Source organism: Pseudonaja textilis, chromosome 3, assembly GCF_049901715.1.
Source record: "Pseudonaja textilis isolate UNSWEBS1 chromosome 3, rPseTex1.2, whole genome shotgun sequence".
Classification (NCBI taxonomy): Eukaryota; Metazoa; Chordata; class Lepidosauria; order Squamata; family Elapidae; genus Pseudonaja; species Pseudonaja textilis.
The window spans coordinates 160670600-160698138 of NC_141992.1; the positions used below are offsets into that span (position 1 = coordinate 160670600).

Below are 27539 nucleotides of genomic sequence, written 5' to 3' on the forward strand. Positions count from 1 at the left end.
AATCAGGCGCAAGCCAGATAGGATTTTAAAGGTTACAAACAACATTTGTCTTTAAGCCAGAAATAAACCTATGCAGGTCCTATGGTACTAGTCTTATAATGACAGCATGCTGCATTGTGCACTGATTGCAATTTCTTGATGGTTGTTAACTGCTCGTTACATATCTATATACCATTTAAATTCTCATGCCTATATCCTTTAATAGGGCAAAACGGTTTACCATGGAGCAGAACTTTTCCGCCTCAAATAGGCTAACTTACAGAATGCGTCAAAAAAACCAGTGGAATTGAAATTTGGCAAATTTTATAAAACATTTTATGATGTACAGTTTTTATTCTAAAGCATTTTATGACATCAAACAAAATGAGACAAAATATTTCTTGTAGGCAACCTCTGATGTTTGATTGCTGTGCTACAGTTCATTGCTACATTTTCAAGGCAACTCTGGACATCGCTCTGAATTTTTAAAGCACTTTTCCAGTACCAAAGAAGTTCTGCCAGTGTTGAAGGTATTGATAAGGAATGGGGTATCTGATAAGGAATGGGGTATCTATGAAAGAATGACCCAACAGGTCACAGACTGTCTAGTTGCATCCTACCATGATGCGGATATGACATTAGCCACAGTCTTCTGCTCTAAGATTGGCAACAACTGACACCCCAGTCAGAGGTGGGCAAAGGACTTACTGGTCACAGCTTCTAACTTCTGTTCTACTAGGAGATGAGAGTACAGGATTCTGAAATTGCTCACTAGCTTTTTCTAGGGGAATCCAATTCTTTTCACAGCCTAAAGTTGGTTTTATTCTGGAATCAGTCAGCTTCAGAAGCAGTGGTGGAATTCAATTTTTTTTACTACCGGTTCTGTGGGCGTGGCTTATTTGGTGGGCATGGCTTGGTGGTCATGTGACTGGGTGGGTGTGGCTTAGTGGACATGTGACTGGGTGGGCATGGCTTGGTGGTCATGTGACTGGGTGGGCGTGGCCAACTCAATGTCGCTCACATCAAGGAGTGCCTCACCTGGCCCCTCCCCTCCCAGCCATTCCTTGTTACCCAGCCTCAACCTATCTATAGTTCTGTAAAAATGTTGTTCACCTCTTTTGACTTTATTATCTGCATACTATAGATGTACTTTCATGGACCACTGAAAGGAGGAAATGGCTCACATGCTTTACTCAAGAGTCTGAGAGGCAACAGGCTTTTAAGGGGCTGCCAAAAAGAAAGGGGGACAATGTATTTTCCAAAGAAGCAGAATGCAAACAAGAAGCAATGGATAGAAACTGAACAGAGAGAAGCAACCTAAAAACTTCCTGACAGTGAGATCAATTAACCAGTGGAACTGCCTGTCTCCAGAAGTTCTGGGTGCTCAATAACTGGAAGTTTTTAAGAAAAGACTGGACAGCCATTTCTCTGAAATGGTATAGGGTTCACCCCAAGGTCCCTTCTAAGTATTATTTTGACATCTTTCCCAGGATTTCTACTCAGACTTTGGCATCCTCAGTTTTCTTGCCTGAGCTGGGAGTTGGACTAGAAGACCTCCAAGGTCTCTTTCAACTCTTGTTAAACACATGTGTATTTTATGCTCTGGACTATTGACATTGAATGCATGTAAACCCTGAAAAATATGTGGTAGCCCCGGGCAAAAGAAAGGCAGAAAAATCACTCTAGGTCTAGGGACAGTGTAATATATTAACACACGATAAATAATGGAACAATTAAAAATAATAGCACAGAGTTTTATCTCTCTCTCTCTTCCTATTTTTTTTCCCTTCCTTCCTTCCTTCCTTCCTTCCTTCCTTCCTTCCTTCCTTCCTTCCTTCTTTCCTCCTTCCCTCCCTCCCTCCCTCCCCTCTCTCCCATACATACACACACACACACACACACACACACACAGCACTTAACAGACAAGCATTTTGGAAGCAGCTCCTTTAAATTTCTCCAAGGCTGGAGTGGATTCCCCCACCTCCTCTGTCAGACCGCATTCCTTTTCACTCCAGCACTTTAACTCACAAGAGGAAAGCGATACTTGCAGTGTCCATGGGGAATCCTTGGAGAAGTTTTTAAAGGACCTGCTTCCAAAATGCATTTCTTTTACATTGCAAAAGTGCTCCAAGGCTCGATTCACCCCCACCCCCTCTGTCAGACCACACTCTTTCTCACTCCAGGCACTTTACTTACACGGGGAAAGCAATACTTGCAGCATCTGTGCCTTTCTTCCTTTCCCACGGGAAGAAAGAGGACGTGGTGAATGGAAAGGTAGGAGACCAATCGCAAGTGAGTGACCAGGCGACCAGGTTGGGGGCATGGCCAGCCAGGGGTCACCACTGGTTCAGCAACCCACACCAAATAACCGCTACCAGTTCGCCCGAATAGGTGCAAACCGGTTGAATACTACCTCTGTTCAGAAGCCACTACTACAGTCTCCAGACCCTGGATTTAGATTCCACCATATATTAATGATACCAACCCCAAACTGGTAGATCTCTTCCAGAGGCTTCATGTAAATGTTAAATAAGATAGGAAAGAAAGCTAATCTCTGTGGCATCCTGTACTACAGTGTTGAAGGGATCAAACTATGTTTTGCCCCAACCCATGTCAAACCATAGGAAACAAATAAACTAGCACAAAATGAACCCCTGACTTCTAAGACTCACAGATGATCCAGAAGGATAGTTTGACTAATAGTATTCAAGACTTCTGAAAGATGCATAAGGACTAAGACGATCATGTTCTCAGTTATCTAAACCTCAACAATCATCAATAATGAACACTCTAATTTCTAACCTCTGCCCAGACCTGTATTGTGACTGAAAAGATTGCATATAATCCTTTCTACAATCTATACTTCAGAAGACAACTGGAATCCTAACAAAACCATCCTAAAGACTGCTGGGTAACTCTCCAAATGCTATTTGGCAGCCAGTAGAATCTATTCTATGCTGGGATGGACTGATCTAATTAGATTTATCTCCTTGTAGTGATCAGTAAAACCATTCAATTCCATGGTCACTGAAAAGTGATCTGTCAATGACAATGGAGTACCTCTTATATCTACCACCACCAGATCATGCCTCAATTGCTCCAAAGTATAAACCAGGTCTCATATGTGGCCTCCTAAGCATTGGACTATAATAACTTGGCACAGACCCACAGTTGTCATGATGACTATGAAATCCCAAACTGTCTCAGAACATCATCCCACCAGGGATGGCTCTTTGAGATCATCTATATTCTATACTATAATCTTTGTCTGAATTACTATCCATAGTGAGGAACATGTACAATGACATATTAGCTCTTTTAATTCCTTTTTTTCCAGTCCTTTCCTTCTCTTCACATGCTCTTTCATAACACATCACTTTAAAATATTTCACTTTTCTCCTTCCTTTCTTTCCGATAGATCTGGCAAACAAGCATTCCTAGACTCAGCCTCAAGCAATATGAACCACTTGCCATGTCAGGATAGTCAGCATTTTAAAACTCAGCTGGTAGTGCTCAGTGGCAGCCAAGGCCTTAGTGTGGTCCAACCAGGAAGAGGCAGAGCATGTGCCAACTGGCAAATAGCACACAGGGAAGTGTTCATGTGTTGTTCATGCTGTTACCATCTGTCACTATGGCCCCTTTTCCTGTTCTTCTGAGGATGGGCTGCACATAGAGAATGTCTGCTCTGACTGGTCACCAGTATTCTTCCTTAGCAATGGCCTTCATTTCCCTCCCAAACCAAGCTAACTTTCTGAAGAGCAGGAGACCAGATCCTTTTAAACACTAAAAGGGGTCACTGGGGAAAAATATTTATTATTGCTGTATCTCATTGAAGTAGTTATGTCCTTACCTGTGTCTGGAGCTTCATCATGTCAGCTTCAATTTTAAGGTTGGATTCATTTAGTTCTTTAATTTCTTCATCCAAGTGTCTGATTTCCTCTTCATTTTCTAAACCTGCACAAGATTTACTAGTTCAAATCAAGTATAAAATTTCATCCTGAAAATATCCACATCTGTCTTTAGAAACACTGTGAAATTGAGGCTTAAATTTGTTAGATACCCACCCATTTAACACGAATCAAAACTACATATTAGTAATTTTATTCTACACTTATCAGAATCATATTTTTCTCATCTTCCTGCTGTCAGGATTCCGGCAGTGGCCCTAATTAAATCATGAGCTTCAAGCCAAGCTTCAAAAACTTCAAAGGATTTATTAGGAGCTAACATGGTCTGTATGACCTGTGTGTAGCGGATTACTACTGATTTAGGTGCCTATTGTTGAGGAAGTGAAGTGCCTATTGTTAGGTGCCTATGGTTGAGGATCTAAAGCACAGCTGTCAGAACTCGAGGGTCACATCACTTTCATGTGACATATGACGTTTTCTCCCTTCATGTAGCTGGCATGGGCGTGGCCTGCACATGACACATCCGGCCCGTGGCCGCCAGTTTGACATCCCTGATTAAAGAAAACACAATTTTGGTATGTAATCTATGCATCAATTTCAGCTATTTTTATTTATCAATTTCAGCTACGTTATATGAAACAGGTGCAAAAAATAAGCTATATGTGTTGAATTATATAGAAGTAGGAACTGCTGATCTTCCCCTTGGATATCAGTAAAGTGATAACATGGTAAATGTAAATTTATAATTAATGCAAGTACAACTATGCATATGCCTGATCATAAACTTTAATAGCTTTGAAAAGGGAATCCATAGTGGCTAATCAAAAGGATTACATATTACCTATAGTCAATATCTATTGATGGAAGACAGAGAGCAAAGTGTATCACACAGATACACTTGATACTATATTTCTGCAATCTAATTTCCTTACCTCCGTTTGCTTTCAATTTAACAGCCATTAGTTCTTCAGATATTTTGCCTTTTTTTAAGGCTTGTGCATTCAGGGGACATCCAGACAAACTAAAAAGAGTAGGAAAGGGGACCTATATGAAAGTTGAAACATATTTTGATTGCCACAACTCAGCTTCCAACATCTTGTCAGTATAAATCTGTTTTACTGTGCTGTCCATTATGCTCCACCCTTATAATACTGTTACTACAATATCATTTGTTGTATATGATTTCCAATGACATGCTACAACTGTATTCTCTTTCAACTCAGTGTTCAGTTCTATTATGGCTGTACCTTGATAGTACTTGCTTCAAAGCACCAAATCTGATATTTTTGCACTACTGTTTTACTTACAGCCAAACCAGCTACATTCATGCTAGGAAATCTATGACCTTGAAGTCACATTAGAAACTCAACAGAACAAATTATGAACAGCTTATGATGCCCATTCTTCAAAGGTCTATAAAATATTAGTTCAGTGATTTGATCCTAGGAATAATGTATTGTTATATAGTATGCATAAGTATTCATTAAAGATTCTAGCCTCGATCATCCCTGAAAGATGAGCTATTTAAAAAGCTTAGAAAATCAGTTGAATAGGATTGTCAAATGAGCAAAACTCCATTGATTTATAGATATTTGCTGAGAGAAGGGGGGGGAAGGGGAATAAAAACAAAGGGATACCTTCTGTGGGTGACAAAAACATTATTAACGTGACCCAGCCCATTGCAGCCTGGCAAAGGGCAGTGTGGCAGCTCTTGCTTGTTCAACTTCCAGGGTAGTGAAGATCCATTGAGAGGACTTTCCTTCTGTCTCTTGGCAGCCATGGGACAACCTGAAGCTGTGCGATGGGAAGTGTATTTACCTGATACATGACCTTGGCCATCACAACCTAGCACTGGGCATCTGTAGGAGCACAGCAAAACTGATATTTGTCCAAAGATCTCTCTTTAGAAGGAAAATACATTCAAATTAGCAAAATAATATGCACATGCAGGACTTAATGGAAAGCTCTTAGCATATTTGATCTCACAAATGACATAAGTGACCAGAGCTATAATGTGGGTTGCTTTGAAATGAGTGTCCTGTGTTAACCCACATTATATCTTGGCATTTTTTGTGAACTTAACTTTTGTGTTAACCCACTCATTGCATTTAATGGACAAGCCAAGGTTAGTCTACCAGAGCCACTTTAAAAGATTTAAAATACCCAATTATATTTCATCATAAAGACTTGACAATTATTAAACTTATCAGCATATGTATCTGCATGGATAATTGCTAATCATAAACTCATGGTAGAAGAGATTGTATTCAGGGCTTAGAAACTTTCCTGCGTTACACCTTTTTTGCAATATCAGGAACAGTGGTGTTCACTGAACCCATAAAACTAGCTTTTGTAACTTTATTTCAATTTGTTATTATATAAGCATGCATATGTTAATGAGATCAACTGCCGTGTGTTTTGTGATTTACCACAAACCTTTGGAAGTCTACTTACTTAAGTTCGGGATCTTCTTTCTCTTCCTTTGTAGGAGTCACTTTTAAACCACTTTTCCTGGCCCGAGGACAGCCAGACAAACTAAAGAAAAGTATGCAAAGCAGTTTATTTCTCTTCCTGACTTCCTAATCGTTTACTTTTGAATAAGTAAAGGGTCTGTACCTTCTGTGAGAGGCATAATTTCCCGTCACATGACCAGAGCCATCACATCCAGGGGTGGGGCACCTATCAAAGAAAATACAGAGAAAAAAAAGAAATATTTAAATGACTCCTACCTTATTAAATTGAGAACTTTAGCAAAAGTTTCATTAGGACTTTCTTTGCAGTTTTGCCACTTCATGGTGGAAATACAGAAAGTGCTTTAATATCTTATCTTTTATCTTTAACTTAAAGTTTGTATTATTTGAAAAAAAAATAGTGAAAAAAACCTTTTATATGTATTTTTAAAAAGTCCTTCTCATCCCTATGAGTGATATGTGTCTTTCTCAATCTTGAGGACTCTGCCAGAGGCCTGGGAGTTTGAAGATTCTGCACAGTATCTTAGCCGTTCCTAGCACTTCATGCATCTGGACAGATAGCTTTGATCTTCTTCCTGAAATCTCTTGGAACCATTGTTTCAGTTTGGCAGCCCTGAAATGCTCCTATCACCACAGGGACCATTCGCCCTTTACTTTCAACATCCTCTCCAGTTTACACTTCTGGTCTGATACTTCTCCAGCTTCTCATATTCCCTTTTCCTGATGTTGCTGTCATTTGGCACCATTAAATCTATCACCAACTCTGTCTTCTGCTTGTCTACCATCATGTTGTCTGATTGATTGGCCAGTATCTGGATCTGAAAACCCCACAAGATCTTAGTTCTGTTATTCTCTATGACTTTCTGTTGAATATCCCATCTGAACTGGGGACAGTCCAACACATACACAGTGCAGATATTCCTGTAAACAATGCCAGCTGCTTGGTTGTGCCACTGTCCGTACCTGTATCTTACACCTGCCACTATGGTTTCCACTGTATCTGAGGCCTCTCTTCACAGCCTGCACCTTGGATTGTGTCTAGTGTGGTAGACCCTTTCTTCTTTGGATTTGGTGCTTGATTCTAGTTCTTACACTGTTACTGTATGAATAGTGGTTCAGTGCTTTCTTTTAATCAAGCTGCAACTTTTCTTATGAATTGTTCTGTTAGTAATTTATTAGGAAGCTTCAATGGTTGTTGTAAACTAAAGTAAACTAAAGCCCACAAGTAACTTCTGACATATATCTTAGCTGGGCAATCAGTTGTTTTGACTAAAAAATCTGAAGGTAGAATATGTATGCATCTGTATCTATAGTACATGTATTAATTTTTTTAATTATATATTTTTATGCTTCCAGCTTCACTATCTGTACAGTCATATAAAAGTATTGATAAAACGTAAACACATTACTCTACCATCCAAAAATTGTGGTATCCATAGCCTGGCCCATAGTAATGTCTGCACTCTTCAAACATGAAATGCCAAGTAAAAGAACTCAGGTTTGACTGGCCTATAGAAAACTGTAAGAACATTGTCTGGGCCTCCGAAGTCAGGTGTTCCAAAGGAAAGAGAAGTAACTTATACAGCAGCTTGCTATGTCTCTCTCCTTTGATCTCCTTTGAGAAGAGGTTCTTAACATATTCTTCTGGACCAAATGCACTGAACAGATCAACTCAGGAGCCAGTCTTTGAAACTGTCTAGGGTCAGTTCTGTCCACTAGAACAGAATTTTCAGCCATTCATTTTCAGAAGAGCTTATTCCTCATTCTGCAACAGGCATAGTTATGCACTTCCATCATGCACTTTAAACTTGACCTTGGACAAAAGTCTTATTCTTCAACTCAAAGCTACTCTAAAAGCAGCAGGTGACCAGGTGAGTATAAAACATTCAAATGTCAATGGTTAAGTTTGTCCCTCCTCTTCATCCTCTTATTATTCTCTGTCAGTGAGGTTTACCATTGGTTTCTTTTAAAGTTAAGATTCAGCTATTATTATTGATCCTAATATAATGTTCAACTATTGTTAATGATCCTTATAGAGTTACTTTTCCTTGCTTTATTGACTCATAGCCGCATCTAATTTATGAATTCCCTAGGTATTGAAAGCGGATACCATTTAATTGAGATGACCCAAAGCATACCACTTTGCAATATTGTATCAGATGGGCAGAAAGTGAAGAAGTTAGGTAGCTTAGACTACCTAACTATATATAATAACCAGCAACTTGAATATTTCATTTGGACCCTTAATTTGTTAAACTCTAAGCTATTTATTTTTAGAACTGAAAGAAAGTCAGCCTATCCTCCATACAATTAAACTGATGGGTCTGGATCATTTTAATGTTTCATGTTTAGAAACTCATCTGAAAAATGGGGCTGGAAAAAGCCTCCAACATTATCACCACTGGTGTCATTGTAGTCCTTCAGGAGATAGACTAGAGGACAAGGGTTTTACCCCAATATTTATCTAATTGAATCCTTTCCTACCCATGAGCACATCCATCTGGACTTTCCATCATGCAATTTTAATTACATGAGATTGGAATGGCTTAATTAAGCTGAAGAAAGAAAATATCCCTGGTAAAAGTGATTTATGGTGTTTGAAAAAAGAGACTACAAATAACCTTACTTACTGCTCTTATTAAATAATGGATTTTGAGAAAAGAAAACTTTGTAAAGAAACATATCAGTCAATACCTCCCCTTTCTTTGGAACAAATACATACTTAAGCTCTTGAGAATTGGCCGCCATTAAGGATTTTAACGTCTTGTCAGCCAAAGGACATCCAGAAACACTAAGAAAATTAAATGCAAGAGAATTTTAAGGATACTGTAATAAAATAATAAAAAAGATTACTGTTTTTTTCTTTTTAAAAATAAATTAAAAGCTTAACCAAAGTAAGCCTCAACGAATCTAAGGCTTAAGAATTTTTTTTTTTTTGGTAGCATAAGTTTCATTAAGTACATGCAGGTGAAGGAGATCTTGTGAATTACCAAATCTATTTAGGATCTTACAGATTAAAATTATTTTAACTTGGGCCCATGTTGGTCTTGGTAAATACATATTATGAACTTCCAATTGCAATCTTGTATCTTTATAGTTTGTCAAATGATCTCACATTTCATTTTTTTTACCTGCGGTGAGATGCATAATTTCCTGTTACATGACCACTGCCATCGCATCCTGGAGTTGGACATCTAAGAAAAAATGAACCAGTCAGGTACAAATTAATTGGGAAAGGGAGAGAAAACAAATGGGTCTATTTAAGAAAAAAAAAGCATAAGGGGAAATATCTTTGTTCTGCTGGAGAACCATGTTCTGCTGTTTTCCATGATCGTTGGGCTGTGCAAAAGATTTGATGTATTGCAATAGTCTGTCCTCCAATAGGCCTGGCACAATTGTTTTGGGAGGTACCTATGTGCCTGTGTACAAGTAAAACCCATGGTGCCAACAATATGAAGTGGCTATATATTCGTTGACATGCATGGATAATTTGGGAAAATCCTTGAAGCAACTGCACAAAGTCTTCTAGAAGAGTGTTTCTCAACCTTATCGACTTTGAGGTATCTGGACTTCAACACTCAGCATTCTTCAAGCAAATAGCTGCAGAATTCTGGGAATTGAAGTCCAGACATCTTAAAGTTGCTAAGGTTGAGAAACACTTTTCTAGAGGATGTTCCCGCCTCTGGGCTTTGTGGAGATGCATTCCATTCAAGCCACTATGCTTTCTGTTTATGTTAGTAATGAAGAAGCTATCTCTCTTTTCTCTATCCTTGCAAAGAACTTTTGTGAAGACTGTTTGTATGGCTAAGCAAGCTCATATTTCCAATATTTCTGGGAGGAAGGGAGATGGAGAGAGAAATTTTCTATATATGCCGATCAGGAACCTGGTTTAATTCCTCTTTGTCAGGATCTGAACCTTAGTTCAAATCCTGATTTGAAAAAAAAAATTAAACTTCTGCTCCTTATATTGGAAACAGTGACATCCAGTGACACCTGGAACTTTAGAAGTCCATTCCACCCCGCCCCTTGGTTCACTTCTACCTTCTGGCTAACTTACTTTTTATTACCCTTATTTGTCTATTCCACTTTTCCAGTAGGTCTCCTCTACCTAAACCACAATAATCTGGCTGACCACTAGAGTTAGACCTTTCTGTATCTTGTTGCTTTCCATGTAATGGTTGTCCCTATTTTTGTAGCAGCCCAAATACCCTATAGGATGTGGCTAGATGCAATGAATTATGCAGAAAGGAAATTCACATGGCAAAATATATAGTTGAGTCTGGGGCAAGCTTCTAAATCCTTTAAAAGAAAAATAAATGAAGTTTACTACTGGTATAGCCGATGCTGCTATTACCTGTTGTAAAAAGCCAAAAGTTCCACATATATGAAAGGAAGGGATGGAGAAAGAGAAAAACAAACATAGAAGTCTATGTCTGTATGATGGAAAAGCATGTAAGAGTGAAAATATAGACTCGCTGAGAAATCAGATAATATTATTGTTTATTTTAATGGTGTTTTAATTGGAGATGCATTTAGTTTAATTCTGTAAAATACCTTCTCGTGATTATCTTCCTTTCTAGCTGCCTTACTTAATGGTAGCTAGTGACATTATAATGATTAATAATTAGTATAACAAGAGCAGCTGAAGTGAGGTCCCAAGAAGAGGAGGGAAAGACTAGATTGTATGGGAAAATACGGCTTTAATATAATAAACATGAATTGTAATAGTATAAATATTTTCACTGGGATGCATCTGTATTTTTTTACAGAGGGAAAATAAACCTGCAAAGGTATATAGCTTGAAGATTGTAGAGATGAAAATGTGTTGTTTTCTCATAAAGTAAGTAAACCATTTAATTATTCTGGCAGTTGTCCACGAATGAGTTGAACTTTCTAATATTTTTTTCTATTTTATTTTCTAATAAACAACTGATTACAACTTTCGGTAATATCCTTAAACTATCAGTGAATCACCCCATTGTAGCTGTTTAATAGTATTTCAAAAATAGACAATGTATAGTTTCTTTTAAGTAGCAGTATGACACATTTGATAATCTAGTTCATTCTGCAGAGTACAATTTGCCTTGGTATAATATAATAATTGAAGAGGTCATTAATATTCTAAACTATATAATCCATATTTATATTTGTATTGTAATTGAGCTTCAGGCAGAATTTCTCTTTATAAATACTGTTGTCATTCTTGGTATTTCCTCATGATGGAGCCATTTGCATTACCAATTCTGTTTGCAAATATTTGGTAAAAGTTCCTTGCCCCGAGTGTTACTTTTAGACCTTTTACATACTTGTATTTAAACATATTTCAGTTAAATTGCAGAGCTAAGCATATTTTGGATGCACATTAGCAAGCAAAACAACTATTTCCATGTGCTTTAAAATCTAATGCAAGGTTTAAAAGGCATGTAAGTTATTATAGCAGAGTTTAATTACACAGTATTCTATGTTTATTGTGTAAAACCATTGGGGATCCTGAGAATTAACATCCTATAAGTGGAGTTCTTGGATCACTGAATAAAAAATATTTTTATCCAATAAATTTTATTAATGTTTTCTTCATACAGGAAAACTAAGTCATAATTGATGCAATGTCTGTCTGTCTGTCTGCCTGTCTGTCTGTCTGTCTACTCACGTGATCAGTTCCTTTTTGAGATCTCTTGAATGGACCTTGGGTTTTGGACTGGGTTCCGAGACATCTGAGGATTTTTTTTCCTCCAGGCTTTCAGGACAAATTGCAAGATCTTTCTGAAATAATAAAAGAGACTGTTACTTTGAAAAACTGCTATCTTTTAATTCATTTTCCCCCAACCTGATTCCACCCACAACTCGTGGAATGCACAGTTTCTGTTACCTAATCTACTTAGCTAACTCGTGGTAAATAGAAACTGTTGAAAAGAAACATATTTTTAGTTTAGTGCTATTTCACAAAAATCTTTAAATGTCGTGGGAAAATTCATGGAAATTTTACTTTTTAATTTGTATTCATATGTACTCATTGGAACAGATCATTTGTTAGGTTACGGGAAAATTGCACAAATTGTTCATAAATATAAACCCAGTATTACGCTTTTCCATTTGCTTTATTATCTGTTTTCTACTTACTTTACCAACAGAAGTTAGTCAAAATAAAGGAATGTCTGATTTTATAAGCTGATTCTTGGTTTGTGATAAACCATGATGTGGTTTATTTGGGTTTGGTTTAACAAGATGTCTGATTGCAGCCAGGGTCATTCAATTTCTATGTCGTATTTGCATGCTACTATGATTTGTTCCTCAAACTATGGCTTAACAAGTCATATGAATCTAACCATATTGTCTGGGAAGAAAAAATAATCAACACGTTCACCATGCTGGAGTAATTCAACACCAAATAATAATGTCATGGTCACCTTACATTATCTGTCATCTTAGATCAAAGTCTGTACTCAGAGTTTGTTGTATCTACTCAAATACAAGAGATAGCTATTGGAAATAAGTTTATTAATGTGACCTTTTCTGTATGCTTGTACAATCTGGTATATTAGACAGACAGTGGTAAGGTCCAGAAAGCTAGTATAAAGTAAACTAAAAGTCTTCCACAAGTATGAGTTGTTTGTTTGTTTTTCTTTTAATTAACCTCTCCCTATTCTGTTTCTAAGTGATCTCTTAGGCTGCCTGTATGTGTGAGCGTTATTTGGGAAGCTGAATTATATACTTCTTAGGATCCTTGCCAGCCTCCATATTCCTATCCATTCAGGAGGAGGGGGGAAAAATCAAATGAAATTCCATTAATGTACAGATGGACATTTATATTGATTTTTGCAAAGACCAGAACATAATGACAACACAAATAACAGATAATAGCATCTGGCACTTTTAACATTTTAAGCCCTGAAATCTTTGGAAAACTGACAGTTGAACTAAACTAAAAAGCTCCAGTTATTTCTCAGGTTTTTTTTTTTTTTTTTTTGCTTCCTTTTAAAAAGAATATCAGCTTTTTCTAATTCAGAATTTTATTATTTATTTATTTATTTTTGAGGAGGACATTTGGACAGACTATTTCTTTGTTAGGAAAAAAAAAACTTCTAGAAATGACCTTTAAGTTGACAGTTCTATTTGTGTGTGTGTGTGTGTGTGTGTGTGTGTGTGTGTGTGTGTGTGTGTGTCAGAGGTGGTATGAGAGGTGGTTCTCCATTTCTGGAGAACCAGTAGCAGAAAAGTTGAGTAGTTTGGAGAACCGGCAAATACCACCTCTGACTGAAGATTTTACAGTTTCCTTCCCTTGCCACTCCCACCAAGCCACACCCACAGAACCGATAGTATAAAAAAAAATGAATCCCACCACTGGTGTGTATGTGTGTATGTATGTATATATATTAAACTAGATATAATAATGATTACTTGCTGCATCTAATATAGTACCTTTATACTATAGTATGCTGTTTTTGACCTAAGATTTTTTTTCATTTATAGCCAATATTATTTGGATCTAATACATTTTAGACATAGATCAGATACCAAATTATTCAGATAAAAAGATAAATATTTTGTCTCTTCCTTCCTGTATTCCCAAGGCCTATTTGGAGAATTATTTTGGTTCATGTATGCTACCATACTTTTATCTTTATATTATAAATGACAGTATAAACATCTCTATTAGATGAGTGAAGGCAAATGAATGTGTCCCCAGGTAATGTTGCAGGATTCAATCTGGATCAGTCACTGGGACTGGAGGTTTAGTCTCCTGGACTTTTTAGACTTGTGCTGGAGACCATCCTCCAAACTGGTGAAAGAGAAGATAATTTGGACTGTGGTTCCATCTAAGGAATTAGCCTGCCTCCAAGCCTGGTATCAACCACGGATTTGATAAGCACCTTTCCTATCCCATCTTGTAAGGATACGTACAAAGAAGCTCAATGGTACCTAGCTAGTGATAGAACCACAATATTTATTTCCATGATGATGGAGAATTGTTTAATGTATGCTCTTTGCATTTGGTTGTTTAGACTGCAGAACTCTCTAAGTCAGATAAGTTCATCTTGTCCATAAGATAAAGAGAGTCTATATCAAAGGATTACTTTACTGAGATCAATTTACTACATCTATCTAATTCATCTATCAAACTATTGTTTTCTGTCATAAGAAGATAAAGGTGTACCTGAATAGAACTTGTTCTTCTGAAACTGATGCTGGGTCTTGTTAATGGCACTCTTTTTTTCTACTTGTCCACAGAGGCAAAGTTTGATAGTATGTTCTAACAACTTGCCCAGTATAGATATAAAACTAACTGGTCTGTAGTCTCCCAAAGCCTTCTTTCTCCACTTTTTAAATATTGACACAATGTTTGCTGATGTCAGCTTTCAGTCATGTCCAACCCTTGACCACTCTATGGATCAGTACTTTCCATACCACTCTGTCTTGCACCATTTCAGATCCACCATGGTCATCCTGGTATCCTTTATAGTGTCCAGCCAAAGATATTAGGGTGGTCTCTTCTCCTTTTTCCATTGATCATTCACAATATGCTTGAGTCAGTTTGCATGACATGAACAAAGTATCTCGAGCTTCATTTTCAACTGCTCTGACCTCCTGCAACCCTCTGCACATGACCCTCCCAAGCTCCATTTTTACTGACAGAAGCACTGCAGGCCAGTCCTTTGCTGTTTCTGGGGCGGCCCCATGGGCCAAATCTAAGCACCTAGCAGGCTGGATCCAGCCCCTGGGCCTTGAGTTTGACATCCCTGATGTAGGCTATGAACTAGGAGTCTGGATGCTATCTTCATTTTAGTCAGTTGCTCAGTTCCAGGATTTTGCTTTCCATTTTGACCCCTTGACCATCAATGTATAGATTTATTCTTTAAATCATTTTCAAAAACTCAGTATATTCTGAATATAATATTCTTCCCCCTCAGTTCCAAAGATAGCTTTAAAAATGAAATTTTCATTTGAAGATGGGAGGTAGTGGATATTTTCTATACCTTAAATTATAATATTATATATTTTTACTATTACCAAAATTGAATGGCTTTATTCAGTATAAACTCTCCTTCTTTCAATCTTTTGAAATATTCACACATATTAAGTTAATTTACTTGGACTGTTTGTGACTCAAAGTGTAACAGATTAGATATAAATCATTCCACTAACAAATCAGCTTGAATATCATGATATAATATTAATAGAAAATTGCATTTTGATCTTTTGTTCATGCAAAATTGACATTATGAGCTAATAGATATTGTTTAAAATTGTTATGTGAAATGTTTGAATGGTTAATGGGATTTTTATTTTTAACCAATTACTTAATTCATTTTCATATGCCCACAGGCAATATTTACAATTATAACTTCTAGTGACACCTTGGTTTGGGCCTGCAATATTTTCAGCTTCAGAGACACTTAAATTATTAGAAGTGATTACCAAAATTATAAAAGTAAAAGATACCACAATTAACCTTTACAAATCTTTGTCAATGAATTAATTGAATACACAAATATTAAAAACTAAATAGAACAAAGAACAAAGAATTGGAGGTCCCCGTTTCCCTTCTCAAGGAATTTTCATATATAAAAATTAAATAGTTCCTAGATTATGCCACATTTCATTAAAATAAATTGGATCTATTGTATTTTTCCTGGAAAGGTATTAATTTTCATCATGTTGTTTAAGACATGGTAAGAATAATGTTTCATTCAAACACATTTTTACAATGACCTAAAACTGCTATATTTTTAGAGGAAGTCATATATATTACTTCAATAGTTGATTTTATAAAACTTTGCCATTGTTCCATTATATCTTGGATTCAGGAAGATAGCACACTTTTTTGATCCACATACAATAGTACACTAACTTTCTTTTATTTATTAATAATGGCTATAAAATCCATTGTTCTAGTGAGATTCAGAAGGAAGAAATATCTCAGAAAGTTGGAGTTCATGTCCATATCTTCAGACTGATTGGTCAGCTCAGAGACATAAGCCTTTCTTGATTTTTTTGAACTCACTATTTCCACTGAGCTTCCTTCTTTCACATCTCTTTTGCTCCTAGACACCTGCATCTGCCTGGTCCTCCTTGAGATGTTATTCTGCTGGCTAATATCATGAAGAACATTCTTATGTAACACTTGTATTTTCCCAGAGAAGTCTTAAAGAAAAAGCTTGGTCTCTAGTCTTTCATCTTAGTCAGAACTAGAAAGGGTATGGTAGAGACACAATTTAATTTTGTTTTCTTTCCTAAGGCTAGAAGGGCCACTTGAGGTCCTAGGACATCAAATTGTGGGGTCCTTGGTGCTCTTTGAGTTTGGTGGTTTTCTTGCAGACATTTCTTTAGCACAGATGATGTTACCTAATTTGGTAATAAAATGTCTGCAAGAAAACCACCGAGCTCAGAAAGTCCCAAAGACCCCACAGTTCAACCCTGAGCTACAAATATTCTCTTCTATTGGTACTTCAAATTGTACCATTCTGTTTTTATGTGTTTTATTGAAGTAAAACACAGAATGCTTTATTGTAAAGCTTTAAAGCAGCTGTTTAACTGCAGAAAGCCAGAGATTGGGGTGATGGCTCTTCCTACACAACTGCAATCTTTCTTTGCAATGCAAGATTGCAATGACATGGAAATAAATCTCCCACTTTCTGCACTAATTTTCATATAATTAATATGGTCTCCACCTGGAAGTCATTATACATGCGTTGTTCTTATGTTGTACACAAAGATAAATCTGAATAAACAGTGCTGATTCCTGTTAATTTATCTAAGTGTCATTCAACTCGCATTATAAGAATCTGATGCTGATTATTCATCATAAGAGCAGGTCTAAATAATATTCTACTTTGCTTAATTTTGGCAACAATATTCGTACAGAAAACATGAGCAAAAAGTTGGGGGAAGGGAGAAAACAAACAAGAAATGTACCATCAACAGTCAATAAACATATAAATGAAAAGGGCATAACAAAAATCAAGGAAATCATCAGGTTTTAAATTATAATTTAGTACAGTATCTGTTTCAAATGATGATTCCCTTTATGTAAATATTTGTCTTATTTATATGAGAGTATCAGCCCACAGCTGCATTTTTGTTTCCTGTTCAGTTTCTATTGTAAACCAAATTGATGCACGATACTGATATGCATGTTGATGTTTTGTAAATGCCTTGATGAAGAATACAGAGGAACAAATGAGATATGGCTTATGTTTTAAGTGCTTCATTGATTTCTTTGATGATAACTGTCCAAGAGCCAATTTCTATATGATTTATATGTTTCTGGCAATTGAGATTTCAAATTCAAAGAAATACATAGCCAAGCAGTATAGAATCCATACGTATCTATTGTATTACTGTCTTATTCCACTCCCTACATCAAACCTAGGCATATTCCCAGGATCAAAACTGGGTTGAAAATATAGATGTTAGAGAACAGTAGATGGATATCTACCCTAGTATCTTTGATCTGCATACCTTAATTGTCCCTCCATTTTATTTGACTGAGGGTTGGTTAAATCTCCTAGTTGAACATTATTATGCTGTTATATAGTACGGCTTAAAGTCAAAGGCTTACATATAATAAATATTAGATCCAGATGGGTTTTGGCTTCTATATGATGAATACCAACAAGATAGAAAGCAGCAAGAACAGAAGTATGTGGCCTCTTCCTTGAGACTGAATAGGAGCTTTTTTAGACCTAAGCTTTTAAGAACAAAATTAATCAGAGATTTATCATGCTACAAAGCAGAACACCAGCCTAAAACATTAATCTGTGTGTACAAGAATGCTATTAGGTTCTACACAATATTTCTTGGAAAATAAAATAGAGAATGACTGTGTTGTTTGGAAGCATGTTCATCTATTTTGTAAAAGTGCAAGAAGTGTCCTAGAATGACTAAATCAGAGACAAGAAGTATCCCCATTATGTGTATTTGTGTAGATGAACAAATTGTTCTGTAGCAGCCATTTTAAGGAAACTCACAATATACTTTCTAAACTTTAGACATGGCCTCCAGCCTAGAAATATTTAAAAATGCATATCTGTCTTCCTAAAATAGGGTTAAAGAACTTATTGAGCTGGTCCTTCAGATGTTGCTAAACTACAACCCTATCAGCCATGGTCACTATGAGCAATATTTTTAAAGTACAGATATGTGTAGAGGGTTGAATATTTTCTCTTCATTCTCATAAAAACTGGCAGCCTAAAGCTGTTGCTGATTTCTAGGAATACCACCACACATTCAGAAATGAACATGACGTAACAATTAAAGGGCACATCATTCTAAATATCTCTTTTTACCATCATCAGATAGGCAGAATTAACCTTGACCAGTCCTTAAGACAGTAAACCAAGAAATGAATTGCATTTGTTTCTATTTATATTTAGGGGTGCAGCAGTATCTATCATTGACTCAAGTTATGTATTGGAAATAAACAGTCCAAAATTAGAGATGATTTCCATCACCCCTGGGTATTATCAAGTAAAATAAAACAAAATACCTCTTTCTCTTCCTCTTTTTTGCCCTGGCTCTTGCTATAATTGATTGGTGTATCCCAACCTTCTTTTTCATTCAAAGCTTGGTAGAAAGTGGCATTGACCAGAATGCTGCCTGTTTTGAAAGGAGAGGAGGAAGGAGTGGGGACATTGGCACTGAAGGAACTTGGAGAAGTAATATTTTCTTGACTTCGGTTCTTTTTCATGCTCAAATCCAAAGTGCCATTTTCATCTACTTCTATTTCAGTTCCCTGAAACATAAAGAGAGAAATGTTTAAAGAGCTGTGTGCAGAGGCACCATAAGACATGTGGAGCTTTTAAGGGATAAATGAAAATGCCTCCTATTATTCAAATATATCTAAATCTAAAACCAGCTTTACTGTTTACACCCATTAATATTTAATTCTTAGGCAGACTTAAGTGATACTTCAATAATGCTCTTTCTGTGTTTGAACACTTACATATTACAAGCAGAATTGGAAAAGAGGCTTCCTAAATATAAACTGTATATGCTGAATCAGTGGGTATTTAATTTAATTTAAATCTTGCTCATTTTATTTGCAAAGAATTATGATCACTTGTGGATCAAAGCATAAATTCATTGCTTATCAATCTTATTCTTGCATTCCTTCCTTCCCTCATACACTAGAAACCGTACATTTGCATTAGAGGAGGGTAAAGAAATGCAAAAACGTTTGTCTTTTACATAGGAGCTACAATCTCACTTGATCTAAAATGCATTCTGAATTAAAAGATCATGTTAAAGGATTATCGTAATAAATGTGGGTGGTATCCCTCTCTTAAATATAATATCTCACTAGAAAGAATGAAGAACAAAATCAGATATAAATTGTTCTTGTTGATCCATAGCTTGCATTATGGCCAAATTATGTATATTTTTCCATATGATTTTTCCTATGGTATCTACAAAAATTATCTTAACTGAACTATTGAAAGGTTTTGACCTACATAGGTTCAATTAGGATTTTTAATCTGATGCTTCCGCAGATGTGTGAGCTAAAGGCCACAATTTCCTTTAGGTCCTATTGACTGAGGTTTGGGGGGAGTTAAAATATGTTTCCAGGTTTGAGGCAACCCTATAGGCCAAACCAGTTAGGATTGCTGTCTTTACATTTATCTCAGCATCCTTTGGTACAGAGAAAGAATGGGAAATTTCAGGATATTCTCTAATTCAGGGGTACTCAATCTATAACAAATGAACTCTATTATTCCTGCTTCTTTTTTGTGGCCAAGGTACCCCAGGAACTATGCTACAAAATTCAGGAACAATGCAATTGTCAACATATTTTTAATAGATTTTGTAACTAAGATTAAAATAGGCTTTAATAAATTAATACAACAAGAAGGACAAAACAGTCAGAATGTGGAAAACAACTATTAATTCCATGACAAAACAAAATCAATACAATACAAATTAAAATACAAATTGTAGACTTGTAGAATTGAGAAAGGGGATTCCAATAGATAGATAACTTTTGTTTAAAGATGGATGGATGAAATAGCTTTAAATAGTCCCTTTATATAATATTGCAAAACTACAAATGGTTTATTTAGAGAAATTGTTAAACCCAATCAGAGGCTGGATTATTACACTCCCTTCCTGGATCGAAAACTTATTCAGAAAAAAACAAAAAACAAAATTGAACCATCCCATAATTTAGTATTGGAAGTAATATCAAAACAGCTATAATATTTTCAGGAAAGTCAGACAAAAAGTTTATAAGGAAGTTATAAAAAGTTTCCACTTTCATAAAAATCTTTTGCTATAAATCTCAACATTTGTAGTAAAATGGGATTTCATGGAAAAGATATTCCTAGTAAATTTTACACAGGTAGCTTGAAGGAATTTGGGGTCAACTTTAAGGGGCTTACGTTAAAGGGAGGGGATGGTGGAAAGAAATGATGATGATGTCCTTCATAAATATATAATGTTGAGAGTAGAGAAATGTATAAAAAATTCCCTCAATAATATTTTCAATAAAATAGACATCTAAATCAGCTCATGTAACAGGAATAACAAGTAAAGCAAATGACAAAATAAACATTTCCATATGAGATGTCTGCAACCCTCCAGAGGAGTAGTAGTGGTCTGATTTCAAGAGGAAGCCCTGTCAGTGATTCAGTGTAATTTTTGTTCGCCCTCCCATCACAACCTGGACATACATTTTGAGCAACAAATTGGCCAAATGCATTGTGGGAATGTTTATACCAAATTATCTCAATAAACCTTGACATTACATTTTTGACAAAATACAATGCTAAACTCTTTTACTGGATTATCCTGAATTTCTCCTAGGTAATAGGAAAGTACAGGAAATGAGGTAAAAATACAGGGCATATACTGGTCCAGTATCTCTTTTTTTCTTCCTATAAATGATGCTGTGCTTCAATGGTTAAATGGCCTAGACTTTAGTATCTGAATGTAGCTCTTTTTAACGTTCATATTTTGTTGTTTTTAATGTAGGTGAAATGTTACATATATTGCAAGTCCATGTATGATATGCCATATGCTAAATAAATAAATATATGAAACTACTTCTTTGGTATGATTAGCTGGCTTTTTTGGTGGTTATTTTCCTTAACCTGTGAACCACATGTTGCCTAATCCGATCAGCTACTGCTTTAGTAACTAAAATGTTCTGGAATTGTTCTTATAAAAAGTTTTATTATAAATCCTGACTGCAAATATATCTGCTGTATGATTAATTGCTGCACCATACATGCTTGGCTACCCATTCAATATGTTTGTTTACTGAGAAAAAGATAAAGACAACCAAACAAAATAAATTGTGAAAAAAATTTACAAAAGAACAAACTATTTTGGTATAGCTGTTAAAATATCAACCTTTTAAAGAGAATGATGCTCATACAATGTATTGTTAAAAAATAATCCAGAAAATATGAAGTTATCATGATACTTCTGTAAGGTTTTAAAAATATCAAGTCTCTTGCTTTCCTCGGAAAAAGCTGAAAACAATCGGGCCAATTACTTCTCTGTGTACAAATGAGAAACTCTTCTATGACAACAATCACATTTTAATCCCTCATTTTAAGAGAGATATACTTCATTATATTTATGGGAAGTAAATATACTTATAATATGATCATGCTAAGATGCTTTCACTATATCTTTCTGTCCCTTTTTAGTAAATAATTTAATCTCCTGTGATAGTTTTAAGCCCTGAATTTGCCAGTACAGCTTATCCCGGATAATAACTTAGTAACCACATCTTATGCCATCTGTATAAAATCACATACAGTTTTATATCAGTATTAATAACCCTTACTTCCAAAAATCCAAGATATTAACTGTATCATTGCCAGCTGAACTTTCCAGGGTCTGACTGCATTGCCATAATTACCCTTGTGTTTTTTTGGCTTCATAGTTGATATATAAGTGCAGCCATGAAACGGAGCTACAAGTAATCAAGTTTAATAACCACTGTAAAGTAAAATGCTAAATATTGTAGTTGCAAACATTTTTCATAATAAAAAAACTTGGGTTAAGTCTGCCTGACCAACATTCACATAAAATGCCAGACCTCTGTGACAGATGGCTTAGGAGAAGATGCCATGTGATAGGGCTGCAGTAGTTTTATAGTGAAAAAAAACCCATAAATAGTTCAGATTTTCTGTCACTAAATAAAATACCATCTATAGGGAAGGCAGAGACAACAGCAAACAAATGCCATAAAACAGTCAAAGTCTTCTCAAATTAAAACACAAATCCAAATTTGTTAGGAAACACATCTGACGACTGGGAACCAAGCCGTATTTAACTGAACCAAAAAGGTCTGGTTGGAAGGCAATTCATATCCAGAGATGTGAACATTCTTGATTTTTTTCTTTTTTAACATTTATAATTTTATTGCTTGTGTTTTTATCATTATTGTTAACTGGCCAGAGTGGTGTGCCAAAAAATGGGTGGCCATATAAATCTTTTCAAGTAAATAAAATTAATAAAGTAGCTAGGGTTTCTTCTGATGTGTAAACATTGGTGAACACAAATTTAATTATGATCAGAAGGTTGTGCATTTGAAAAAAAAAAGGGGTAGTTGGCATATAAGAGAGCTCACTGTTTAACACAATGATCAAATTGAGAAATGGGTCTTGGGTTTGTAAAAGAATGGACCCCATTTTACATCTTGACCATTTATTAAATGATACATTTCATCCAACATATTCTACAGTCATAGCAAATGCCAAAGGAATACCACTATGAAATCCATCTTTCTGTTTCATGAATTAATCTTTTAATCAAATTATCAAAACATCTTAAACATAGATTGCTAGAAAACGATGGACACTTATTCAAATAATAAGAAAGCCTGGTTTTATAATATTTTTTTAATTTTCATCTTGCCAAAATATCCAAGATGTGCTTAGACAACTCTGGAAGATTTTAAAAGATCCACATGGGACAACTCTTTGATTTCTTCCCAACCAATAAATTTGTTACGTAGCATATCAAAATCTAGGGCTAGGCAAAGATATTTTTCTGTCATGTTAGGATTTGATAGGCATAATAGTTGACAGAACAAGTGGGTGTTCTATGTATTGGCTGCATTCACACAACATACTTCACCTTGATTGATATATTAGACTATAATATCAACCATTGATAAGAGATGGTATTAAGAAACAAACATGGAAATTTGATCCAGGATGAAACACTATTATCTTTTGGGATGATTTGGAATTGATAAAATGCCAAAATTTTACGTGTTGATTACAATAACAGTTTGTTAACAGAGAGTTTTGAAACCTTAGTCTTGGCTTTTTTATTACTATTGTTCTTTTTGTTAACTATTATGTCATTAATATATATATAGATGCAAATATATTTAGTAGTTTAAAAATTGGGGGGGTCTGTTTCTCAAGGGGTGGGAAGCTAATATTTTTGTAACATAGTTTTTACATTGTTTTGTAACAATTCAATTAGAGGGGATAATATGTGCCCATGTGTTAGTGTTTTTTTCTTTTTTTAACGCACTTTTTAAATGTCTGTTTTGTGGGTCTTTTTCTTATTTTTTTAAAAATGTATTTATATTTTAACTTATTTTTAATAATATAAAAATAGAATTAAAAAAAGATTATAATATATATCACAGTTTTTCAATCTTGGCAACTTTAAAATTTGTGGATTTCAACTCCCAGAATTCCCCAACCAGCATTCTGGGTCACAAACAAACAAACAAACAAGCAAAATCATCTGCCCAAAGTTAACACTAACTATGCTACTTAATAAATTGTGCAAATGTGTCAGCTAGCTTTACCTGATCTGGTTAAGAATGTTACCTGACTGTTATTCTGAAGTCATATAGTCCTAAAACATGCACCACAACATGTTTGGAATAAGGAAGATTAACTGCAGCAGTGGTTACCAAGTTTAAGACATATCAGTTATTACTGGTTTACAATCCCCATCATCCTTAAATATTAGACATAGTATGATGGGAATTATGGAGAATAATATCTGGGGATCCCAATACTAATGCAGCTGATAATCTAAAAGATTATGAATATTCTTAAACCTACTCAATCCTATAATCTCAGTATGGAACACAAATCTCATGGCACATATAAGAATTATGCTAAATTAAGTCAAGGACTTGCCTAGTCTGGTATCCTATTTCCACAGTGAGCTTTTGATGTTTCAACAAAATTTACAAGAGGAATGAAGCGGAATCAATTTCTTGCTTCTGTACTATCAACAGTTGCATTTCATCAGCAATATTTTTGTTTCCTTCTATTAGGAATAAAGTACCAGAGGTATAACGCAATAAATATGGATATACGTATAATTCATAATAATTATTCGTATATACATATTGTTCATAATAATTTCTGATCATTGAGTTACATGCATCTATCTCTTTTAAAATAATCTGAGCCAATGGTCATATCACATTTCAGACTATTATCGCCCGAAAATATTTTTTTCCAATACAAACTCCTGCAGAAATGTGTCTTGTAACACCACATTTAAAATATGTCTAATCCAATAATTCATTATTCTATTTGTGCATCCTGTTTCACAATAAAGCGACCAAAACAGTTTTCTGGCGACTTTATTATGTAGAGTGATTTTCTTGCTCAAACTGAGTGTATGATCTGCTGTTTCTTCTGTATCTTTGCACAATCTGCACTTTGAATCATTTGGTGATTTTTCAGTTTTGGCCTTAATTGCATTAGTTCAAATGCCGTGCTCTTGAGCAGTCAAAATTAAGCATTCAGTTGCTTTTTTTAATGTCCCAGTTGTAAACCATTGCCAGGTTTTATCTTTATCCATTTTCCCTTAATCTTTTGTAAAAATTGACCATGGAATATTTCTCCTTGTTAGTATTTTATTCTTGTTTTTATTAAATTTCAATATTCATGTTCATTTCCTGTACATTTAATAAGTTCCAATTTTTAACTTGCATTGGTGCTTGTCCTTGGCCATCTTTTACATAATCAGCTAATGCAGGCTTTTCTTCTTTGACTGTTTGTTTGACTTGAAATAAACTTTCTCCATTTATGCAGGATGGGTATAATTTATTAATATCATTACAGGAATGATATACATAGTGAATAGTCATCAATTTCTTGTTTTTCAGTCCAAACTGTCCAAATGAGCTTGTAGATAGTTAATAATTCTGGCAGTGTATCATATCACAGGTATGGCTAAGGAATTCATGGTGGTGTTTCCACTGTTCAATTGTATTCTTTACTAATCATATTTTAACTTGTCCATGATTGATATTATACAACTATAAAGTACCCAGATAGTTATAAGCTCCATCCTGATAGTTTGGCCATTCAGCATTTAAATCCCATTACTGTTCATCATTCATCAATTAAGAATATGAGACAAATTTAACCAAACAAATTTACTCAAAATTCATTGAATGGGCCTGTAAATGCCTAATGTCTCATGCTATTCTATTTAATTAAAAATCTGTTGATTAAAAAAATAATCATCAAAAAGTAAACTGCAAGAATTAGTTTTTTTAAAAAAATTAAAATAAATTATTCTGCTCAGCATTTATACTGCAGTGTAACAGCTTTAAATGTATTGACTGCAGTGGTATCCCTGACTTATATTTAAATATACCTTAATACCACAATCCAGATTCCTGGGTTCTGTTTTGTTATCTATTCATCAGTTTCAGCACCAGGCATAATTAAGAGACATCAGATATGCTTGTTCTGCTAAATATTTCATGCTGTTTGTTTTCCTGTTGTGTTTTCTTTCAAGATACAGTACACATATGCCAGTCTGTCTAAACCTGTGCGGGGGACACCCAAACATTAAATAGATTTCTTGGCAAAACACCACAGAAAAATAAAGATAAAATATACTGCATGCATCTTCTTCTTTGAATTGCAATTACACAAGGTATGAGATCATATCAGACAAAACTGTGGCAAGAAGTGATATCACAACAGGCATATTTCCAAGAATTTAAATAGAAGGGAAGTTAAGTGTGTCACCATTTCCTAAATCTTTTTCAGAATATTCTCTAATGCAAACTAAACAACCAATTTCTTTAAATCTGGGGATAAATTGGTGATTCAAGCTCATATTCTACTGTGGTACCTATAATATAAAATATTTATATTGAACCATTTGTAATTATTTAAATGTATTGGAACCATTAAAAACAATGCTGGGAAAGTGCCATATCTTTTGCATGTAGTGATAGAAAACGTAAGATTTTGAGCACAATCTGGTTTAATTTATTTGGTTATTCAAACTGATCCAGAGAATTCTTTGTAAGAATTCATAACTCTGCATTTAAATATGTTGTATTTCATTGATGTTGATTTCTTCCTTGCTTCATTTCATACAGAAAACTAAGTTATGGAGATCTGTGTTCTTAAATAAATACGCAGTTTGATTACAGATCACTTCTATTTTTTCTTAACATGGAAATAAAAAATCCCTTAAAAGATCTGTTATAAAAACAGATTAAAGATCTCAAACTTTAGAAATATATTGTTTTGATAGGTTAATCAAAACACGTATTTTTTTCAATGAAAGATGCTTTATTTCTAAGTGCATTAAAAGGAATTTAGGAATTAATTATACAGCAATGTAAAAAGCATTACAACTAAATTATTAATATAAGCCTCACTAAATTTATTCTCATTCTTGAGGTTAAGTTTGAAGTGGACAGTCATTTTTCCTCATATAATTTTCCACATGAAGATAATTTTTTATTGGATGATGGTGAACAGAAAATACACAATAGAAAAACATGATAAACAATCTAAATAATTTTGCTTGGTTCTTTCTCTCTCTGTCCATCTGTGTCTCTCTCTTTGCTAGATTAAAGTATGTGGCTTATTGAGAGATTTTCTCCTTATTGTACTTTCGATGAGTTATGAGCTGTTAGATTAGCACTTTTTCTCTGCAAAAAGATTGGAGAGGAAAGCTAGTTCCCAAATTCATTTTTATTTTTTATTTCACAGAAAATGTTCCCAGCTTAGTGGAGAGGGAACTACAGAATTTTAGATTCCTTGCTTTATAATATTTTAAATGTAATAACAATACCTTCTGAGAAAATTATATGCATAATTAAAAAATAAATTATAAATATTTTTGGAGACAAGACTGAAAATCAGAGTGATTATCACAAAATAAAACCATACAGTTTTAGAATAAGTTTTGGATCATGTTTTTTTTTCTTTCA

At 34.9% G+C, this 27539-nt stretch overlaps 1 protein-coding gene across 2 annotated transcripts in view; it reads right to left on the bottom strand.

The window, feature by feature from the left end:
* The window catches only part of ST18 (ST18 C2H2C-type zinc finger transcription factor), a 147686-nt gene that overhangs the window by 7472 nt on the left and 112675 nt on the right, over window positions 1-27539 (bottom strand). Inside the window, exons 12-20 of one of the 2 annotated variants that reach the window (XM_026699138.2) lie at window positions 18846-19091; window positions 12009-12121; window positions 9490-9552; window positions 9081-9149; window positions 6504-6566; window positions 6342-6422; window positions 5525-5746; window positions 4820-4908; window positions 3830-3933 (exon numbers count right to left, since the gene is read on the bottom strand). In XM_026699138.2, coding sequence (XP_026554923.2) covers window positions 3830-3933; window positions 4820-4908; window positions 5525-5746; window positions 6342-6422; window positions 6504-6566; window positions 9081-9149; window positions 9490-9552; window positions 12009-12121; window positions 18846-19091 — 1050 coding nt within the window. Of the gene's footprint in view, window positions 1-3829; window positions 3934-4819; window positions 4932-5524; window positions 5747-6341; window positions 6423-6503; window positions 6567-9080; window positions 9150-9489; window positions 9553-12008; window positions 12122-18845; window positions 19092-27539 lie in introns of those variants that run through there. The other variant, XR_015743197.1, reaches the window with a different exon arrangement.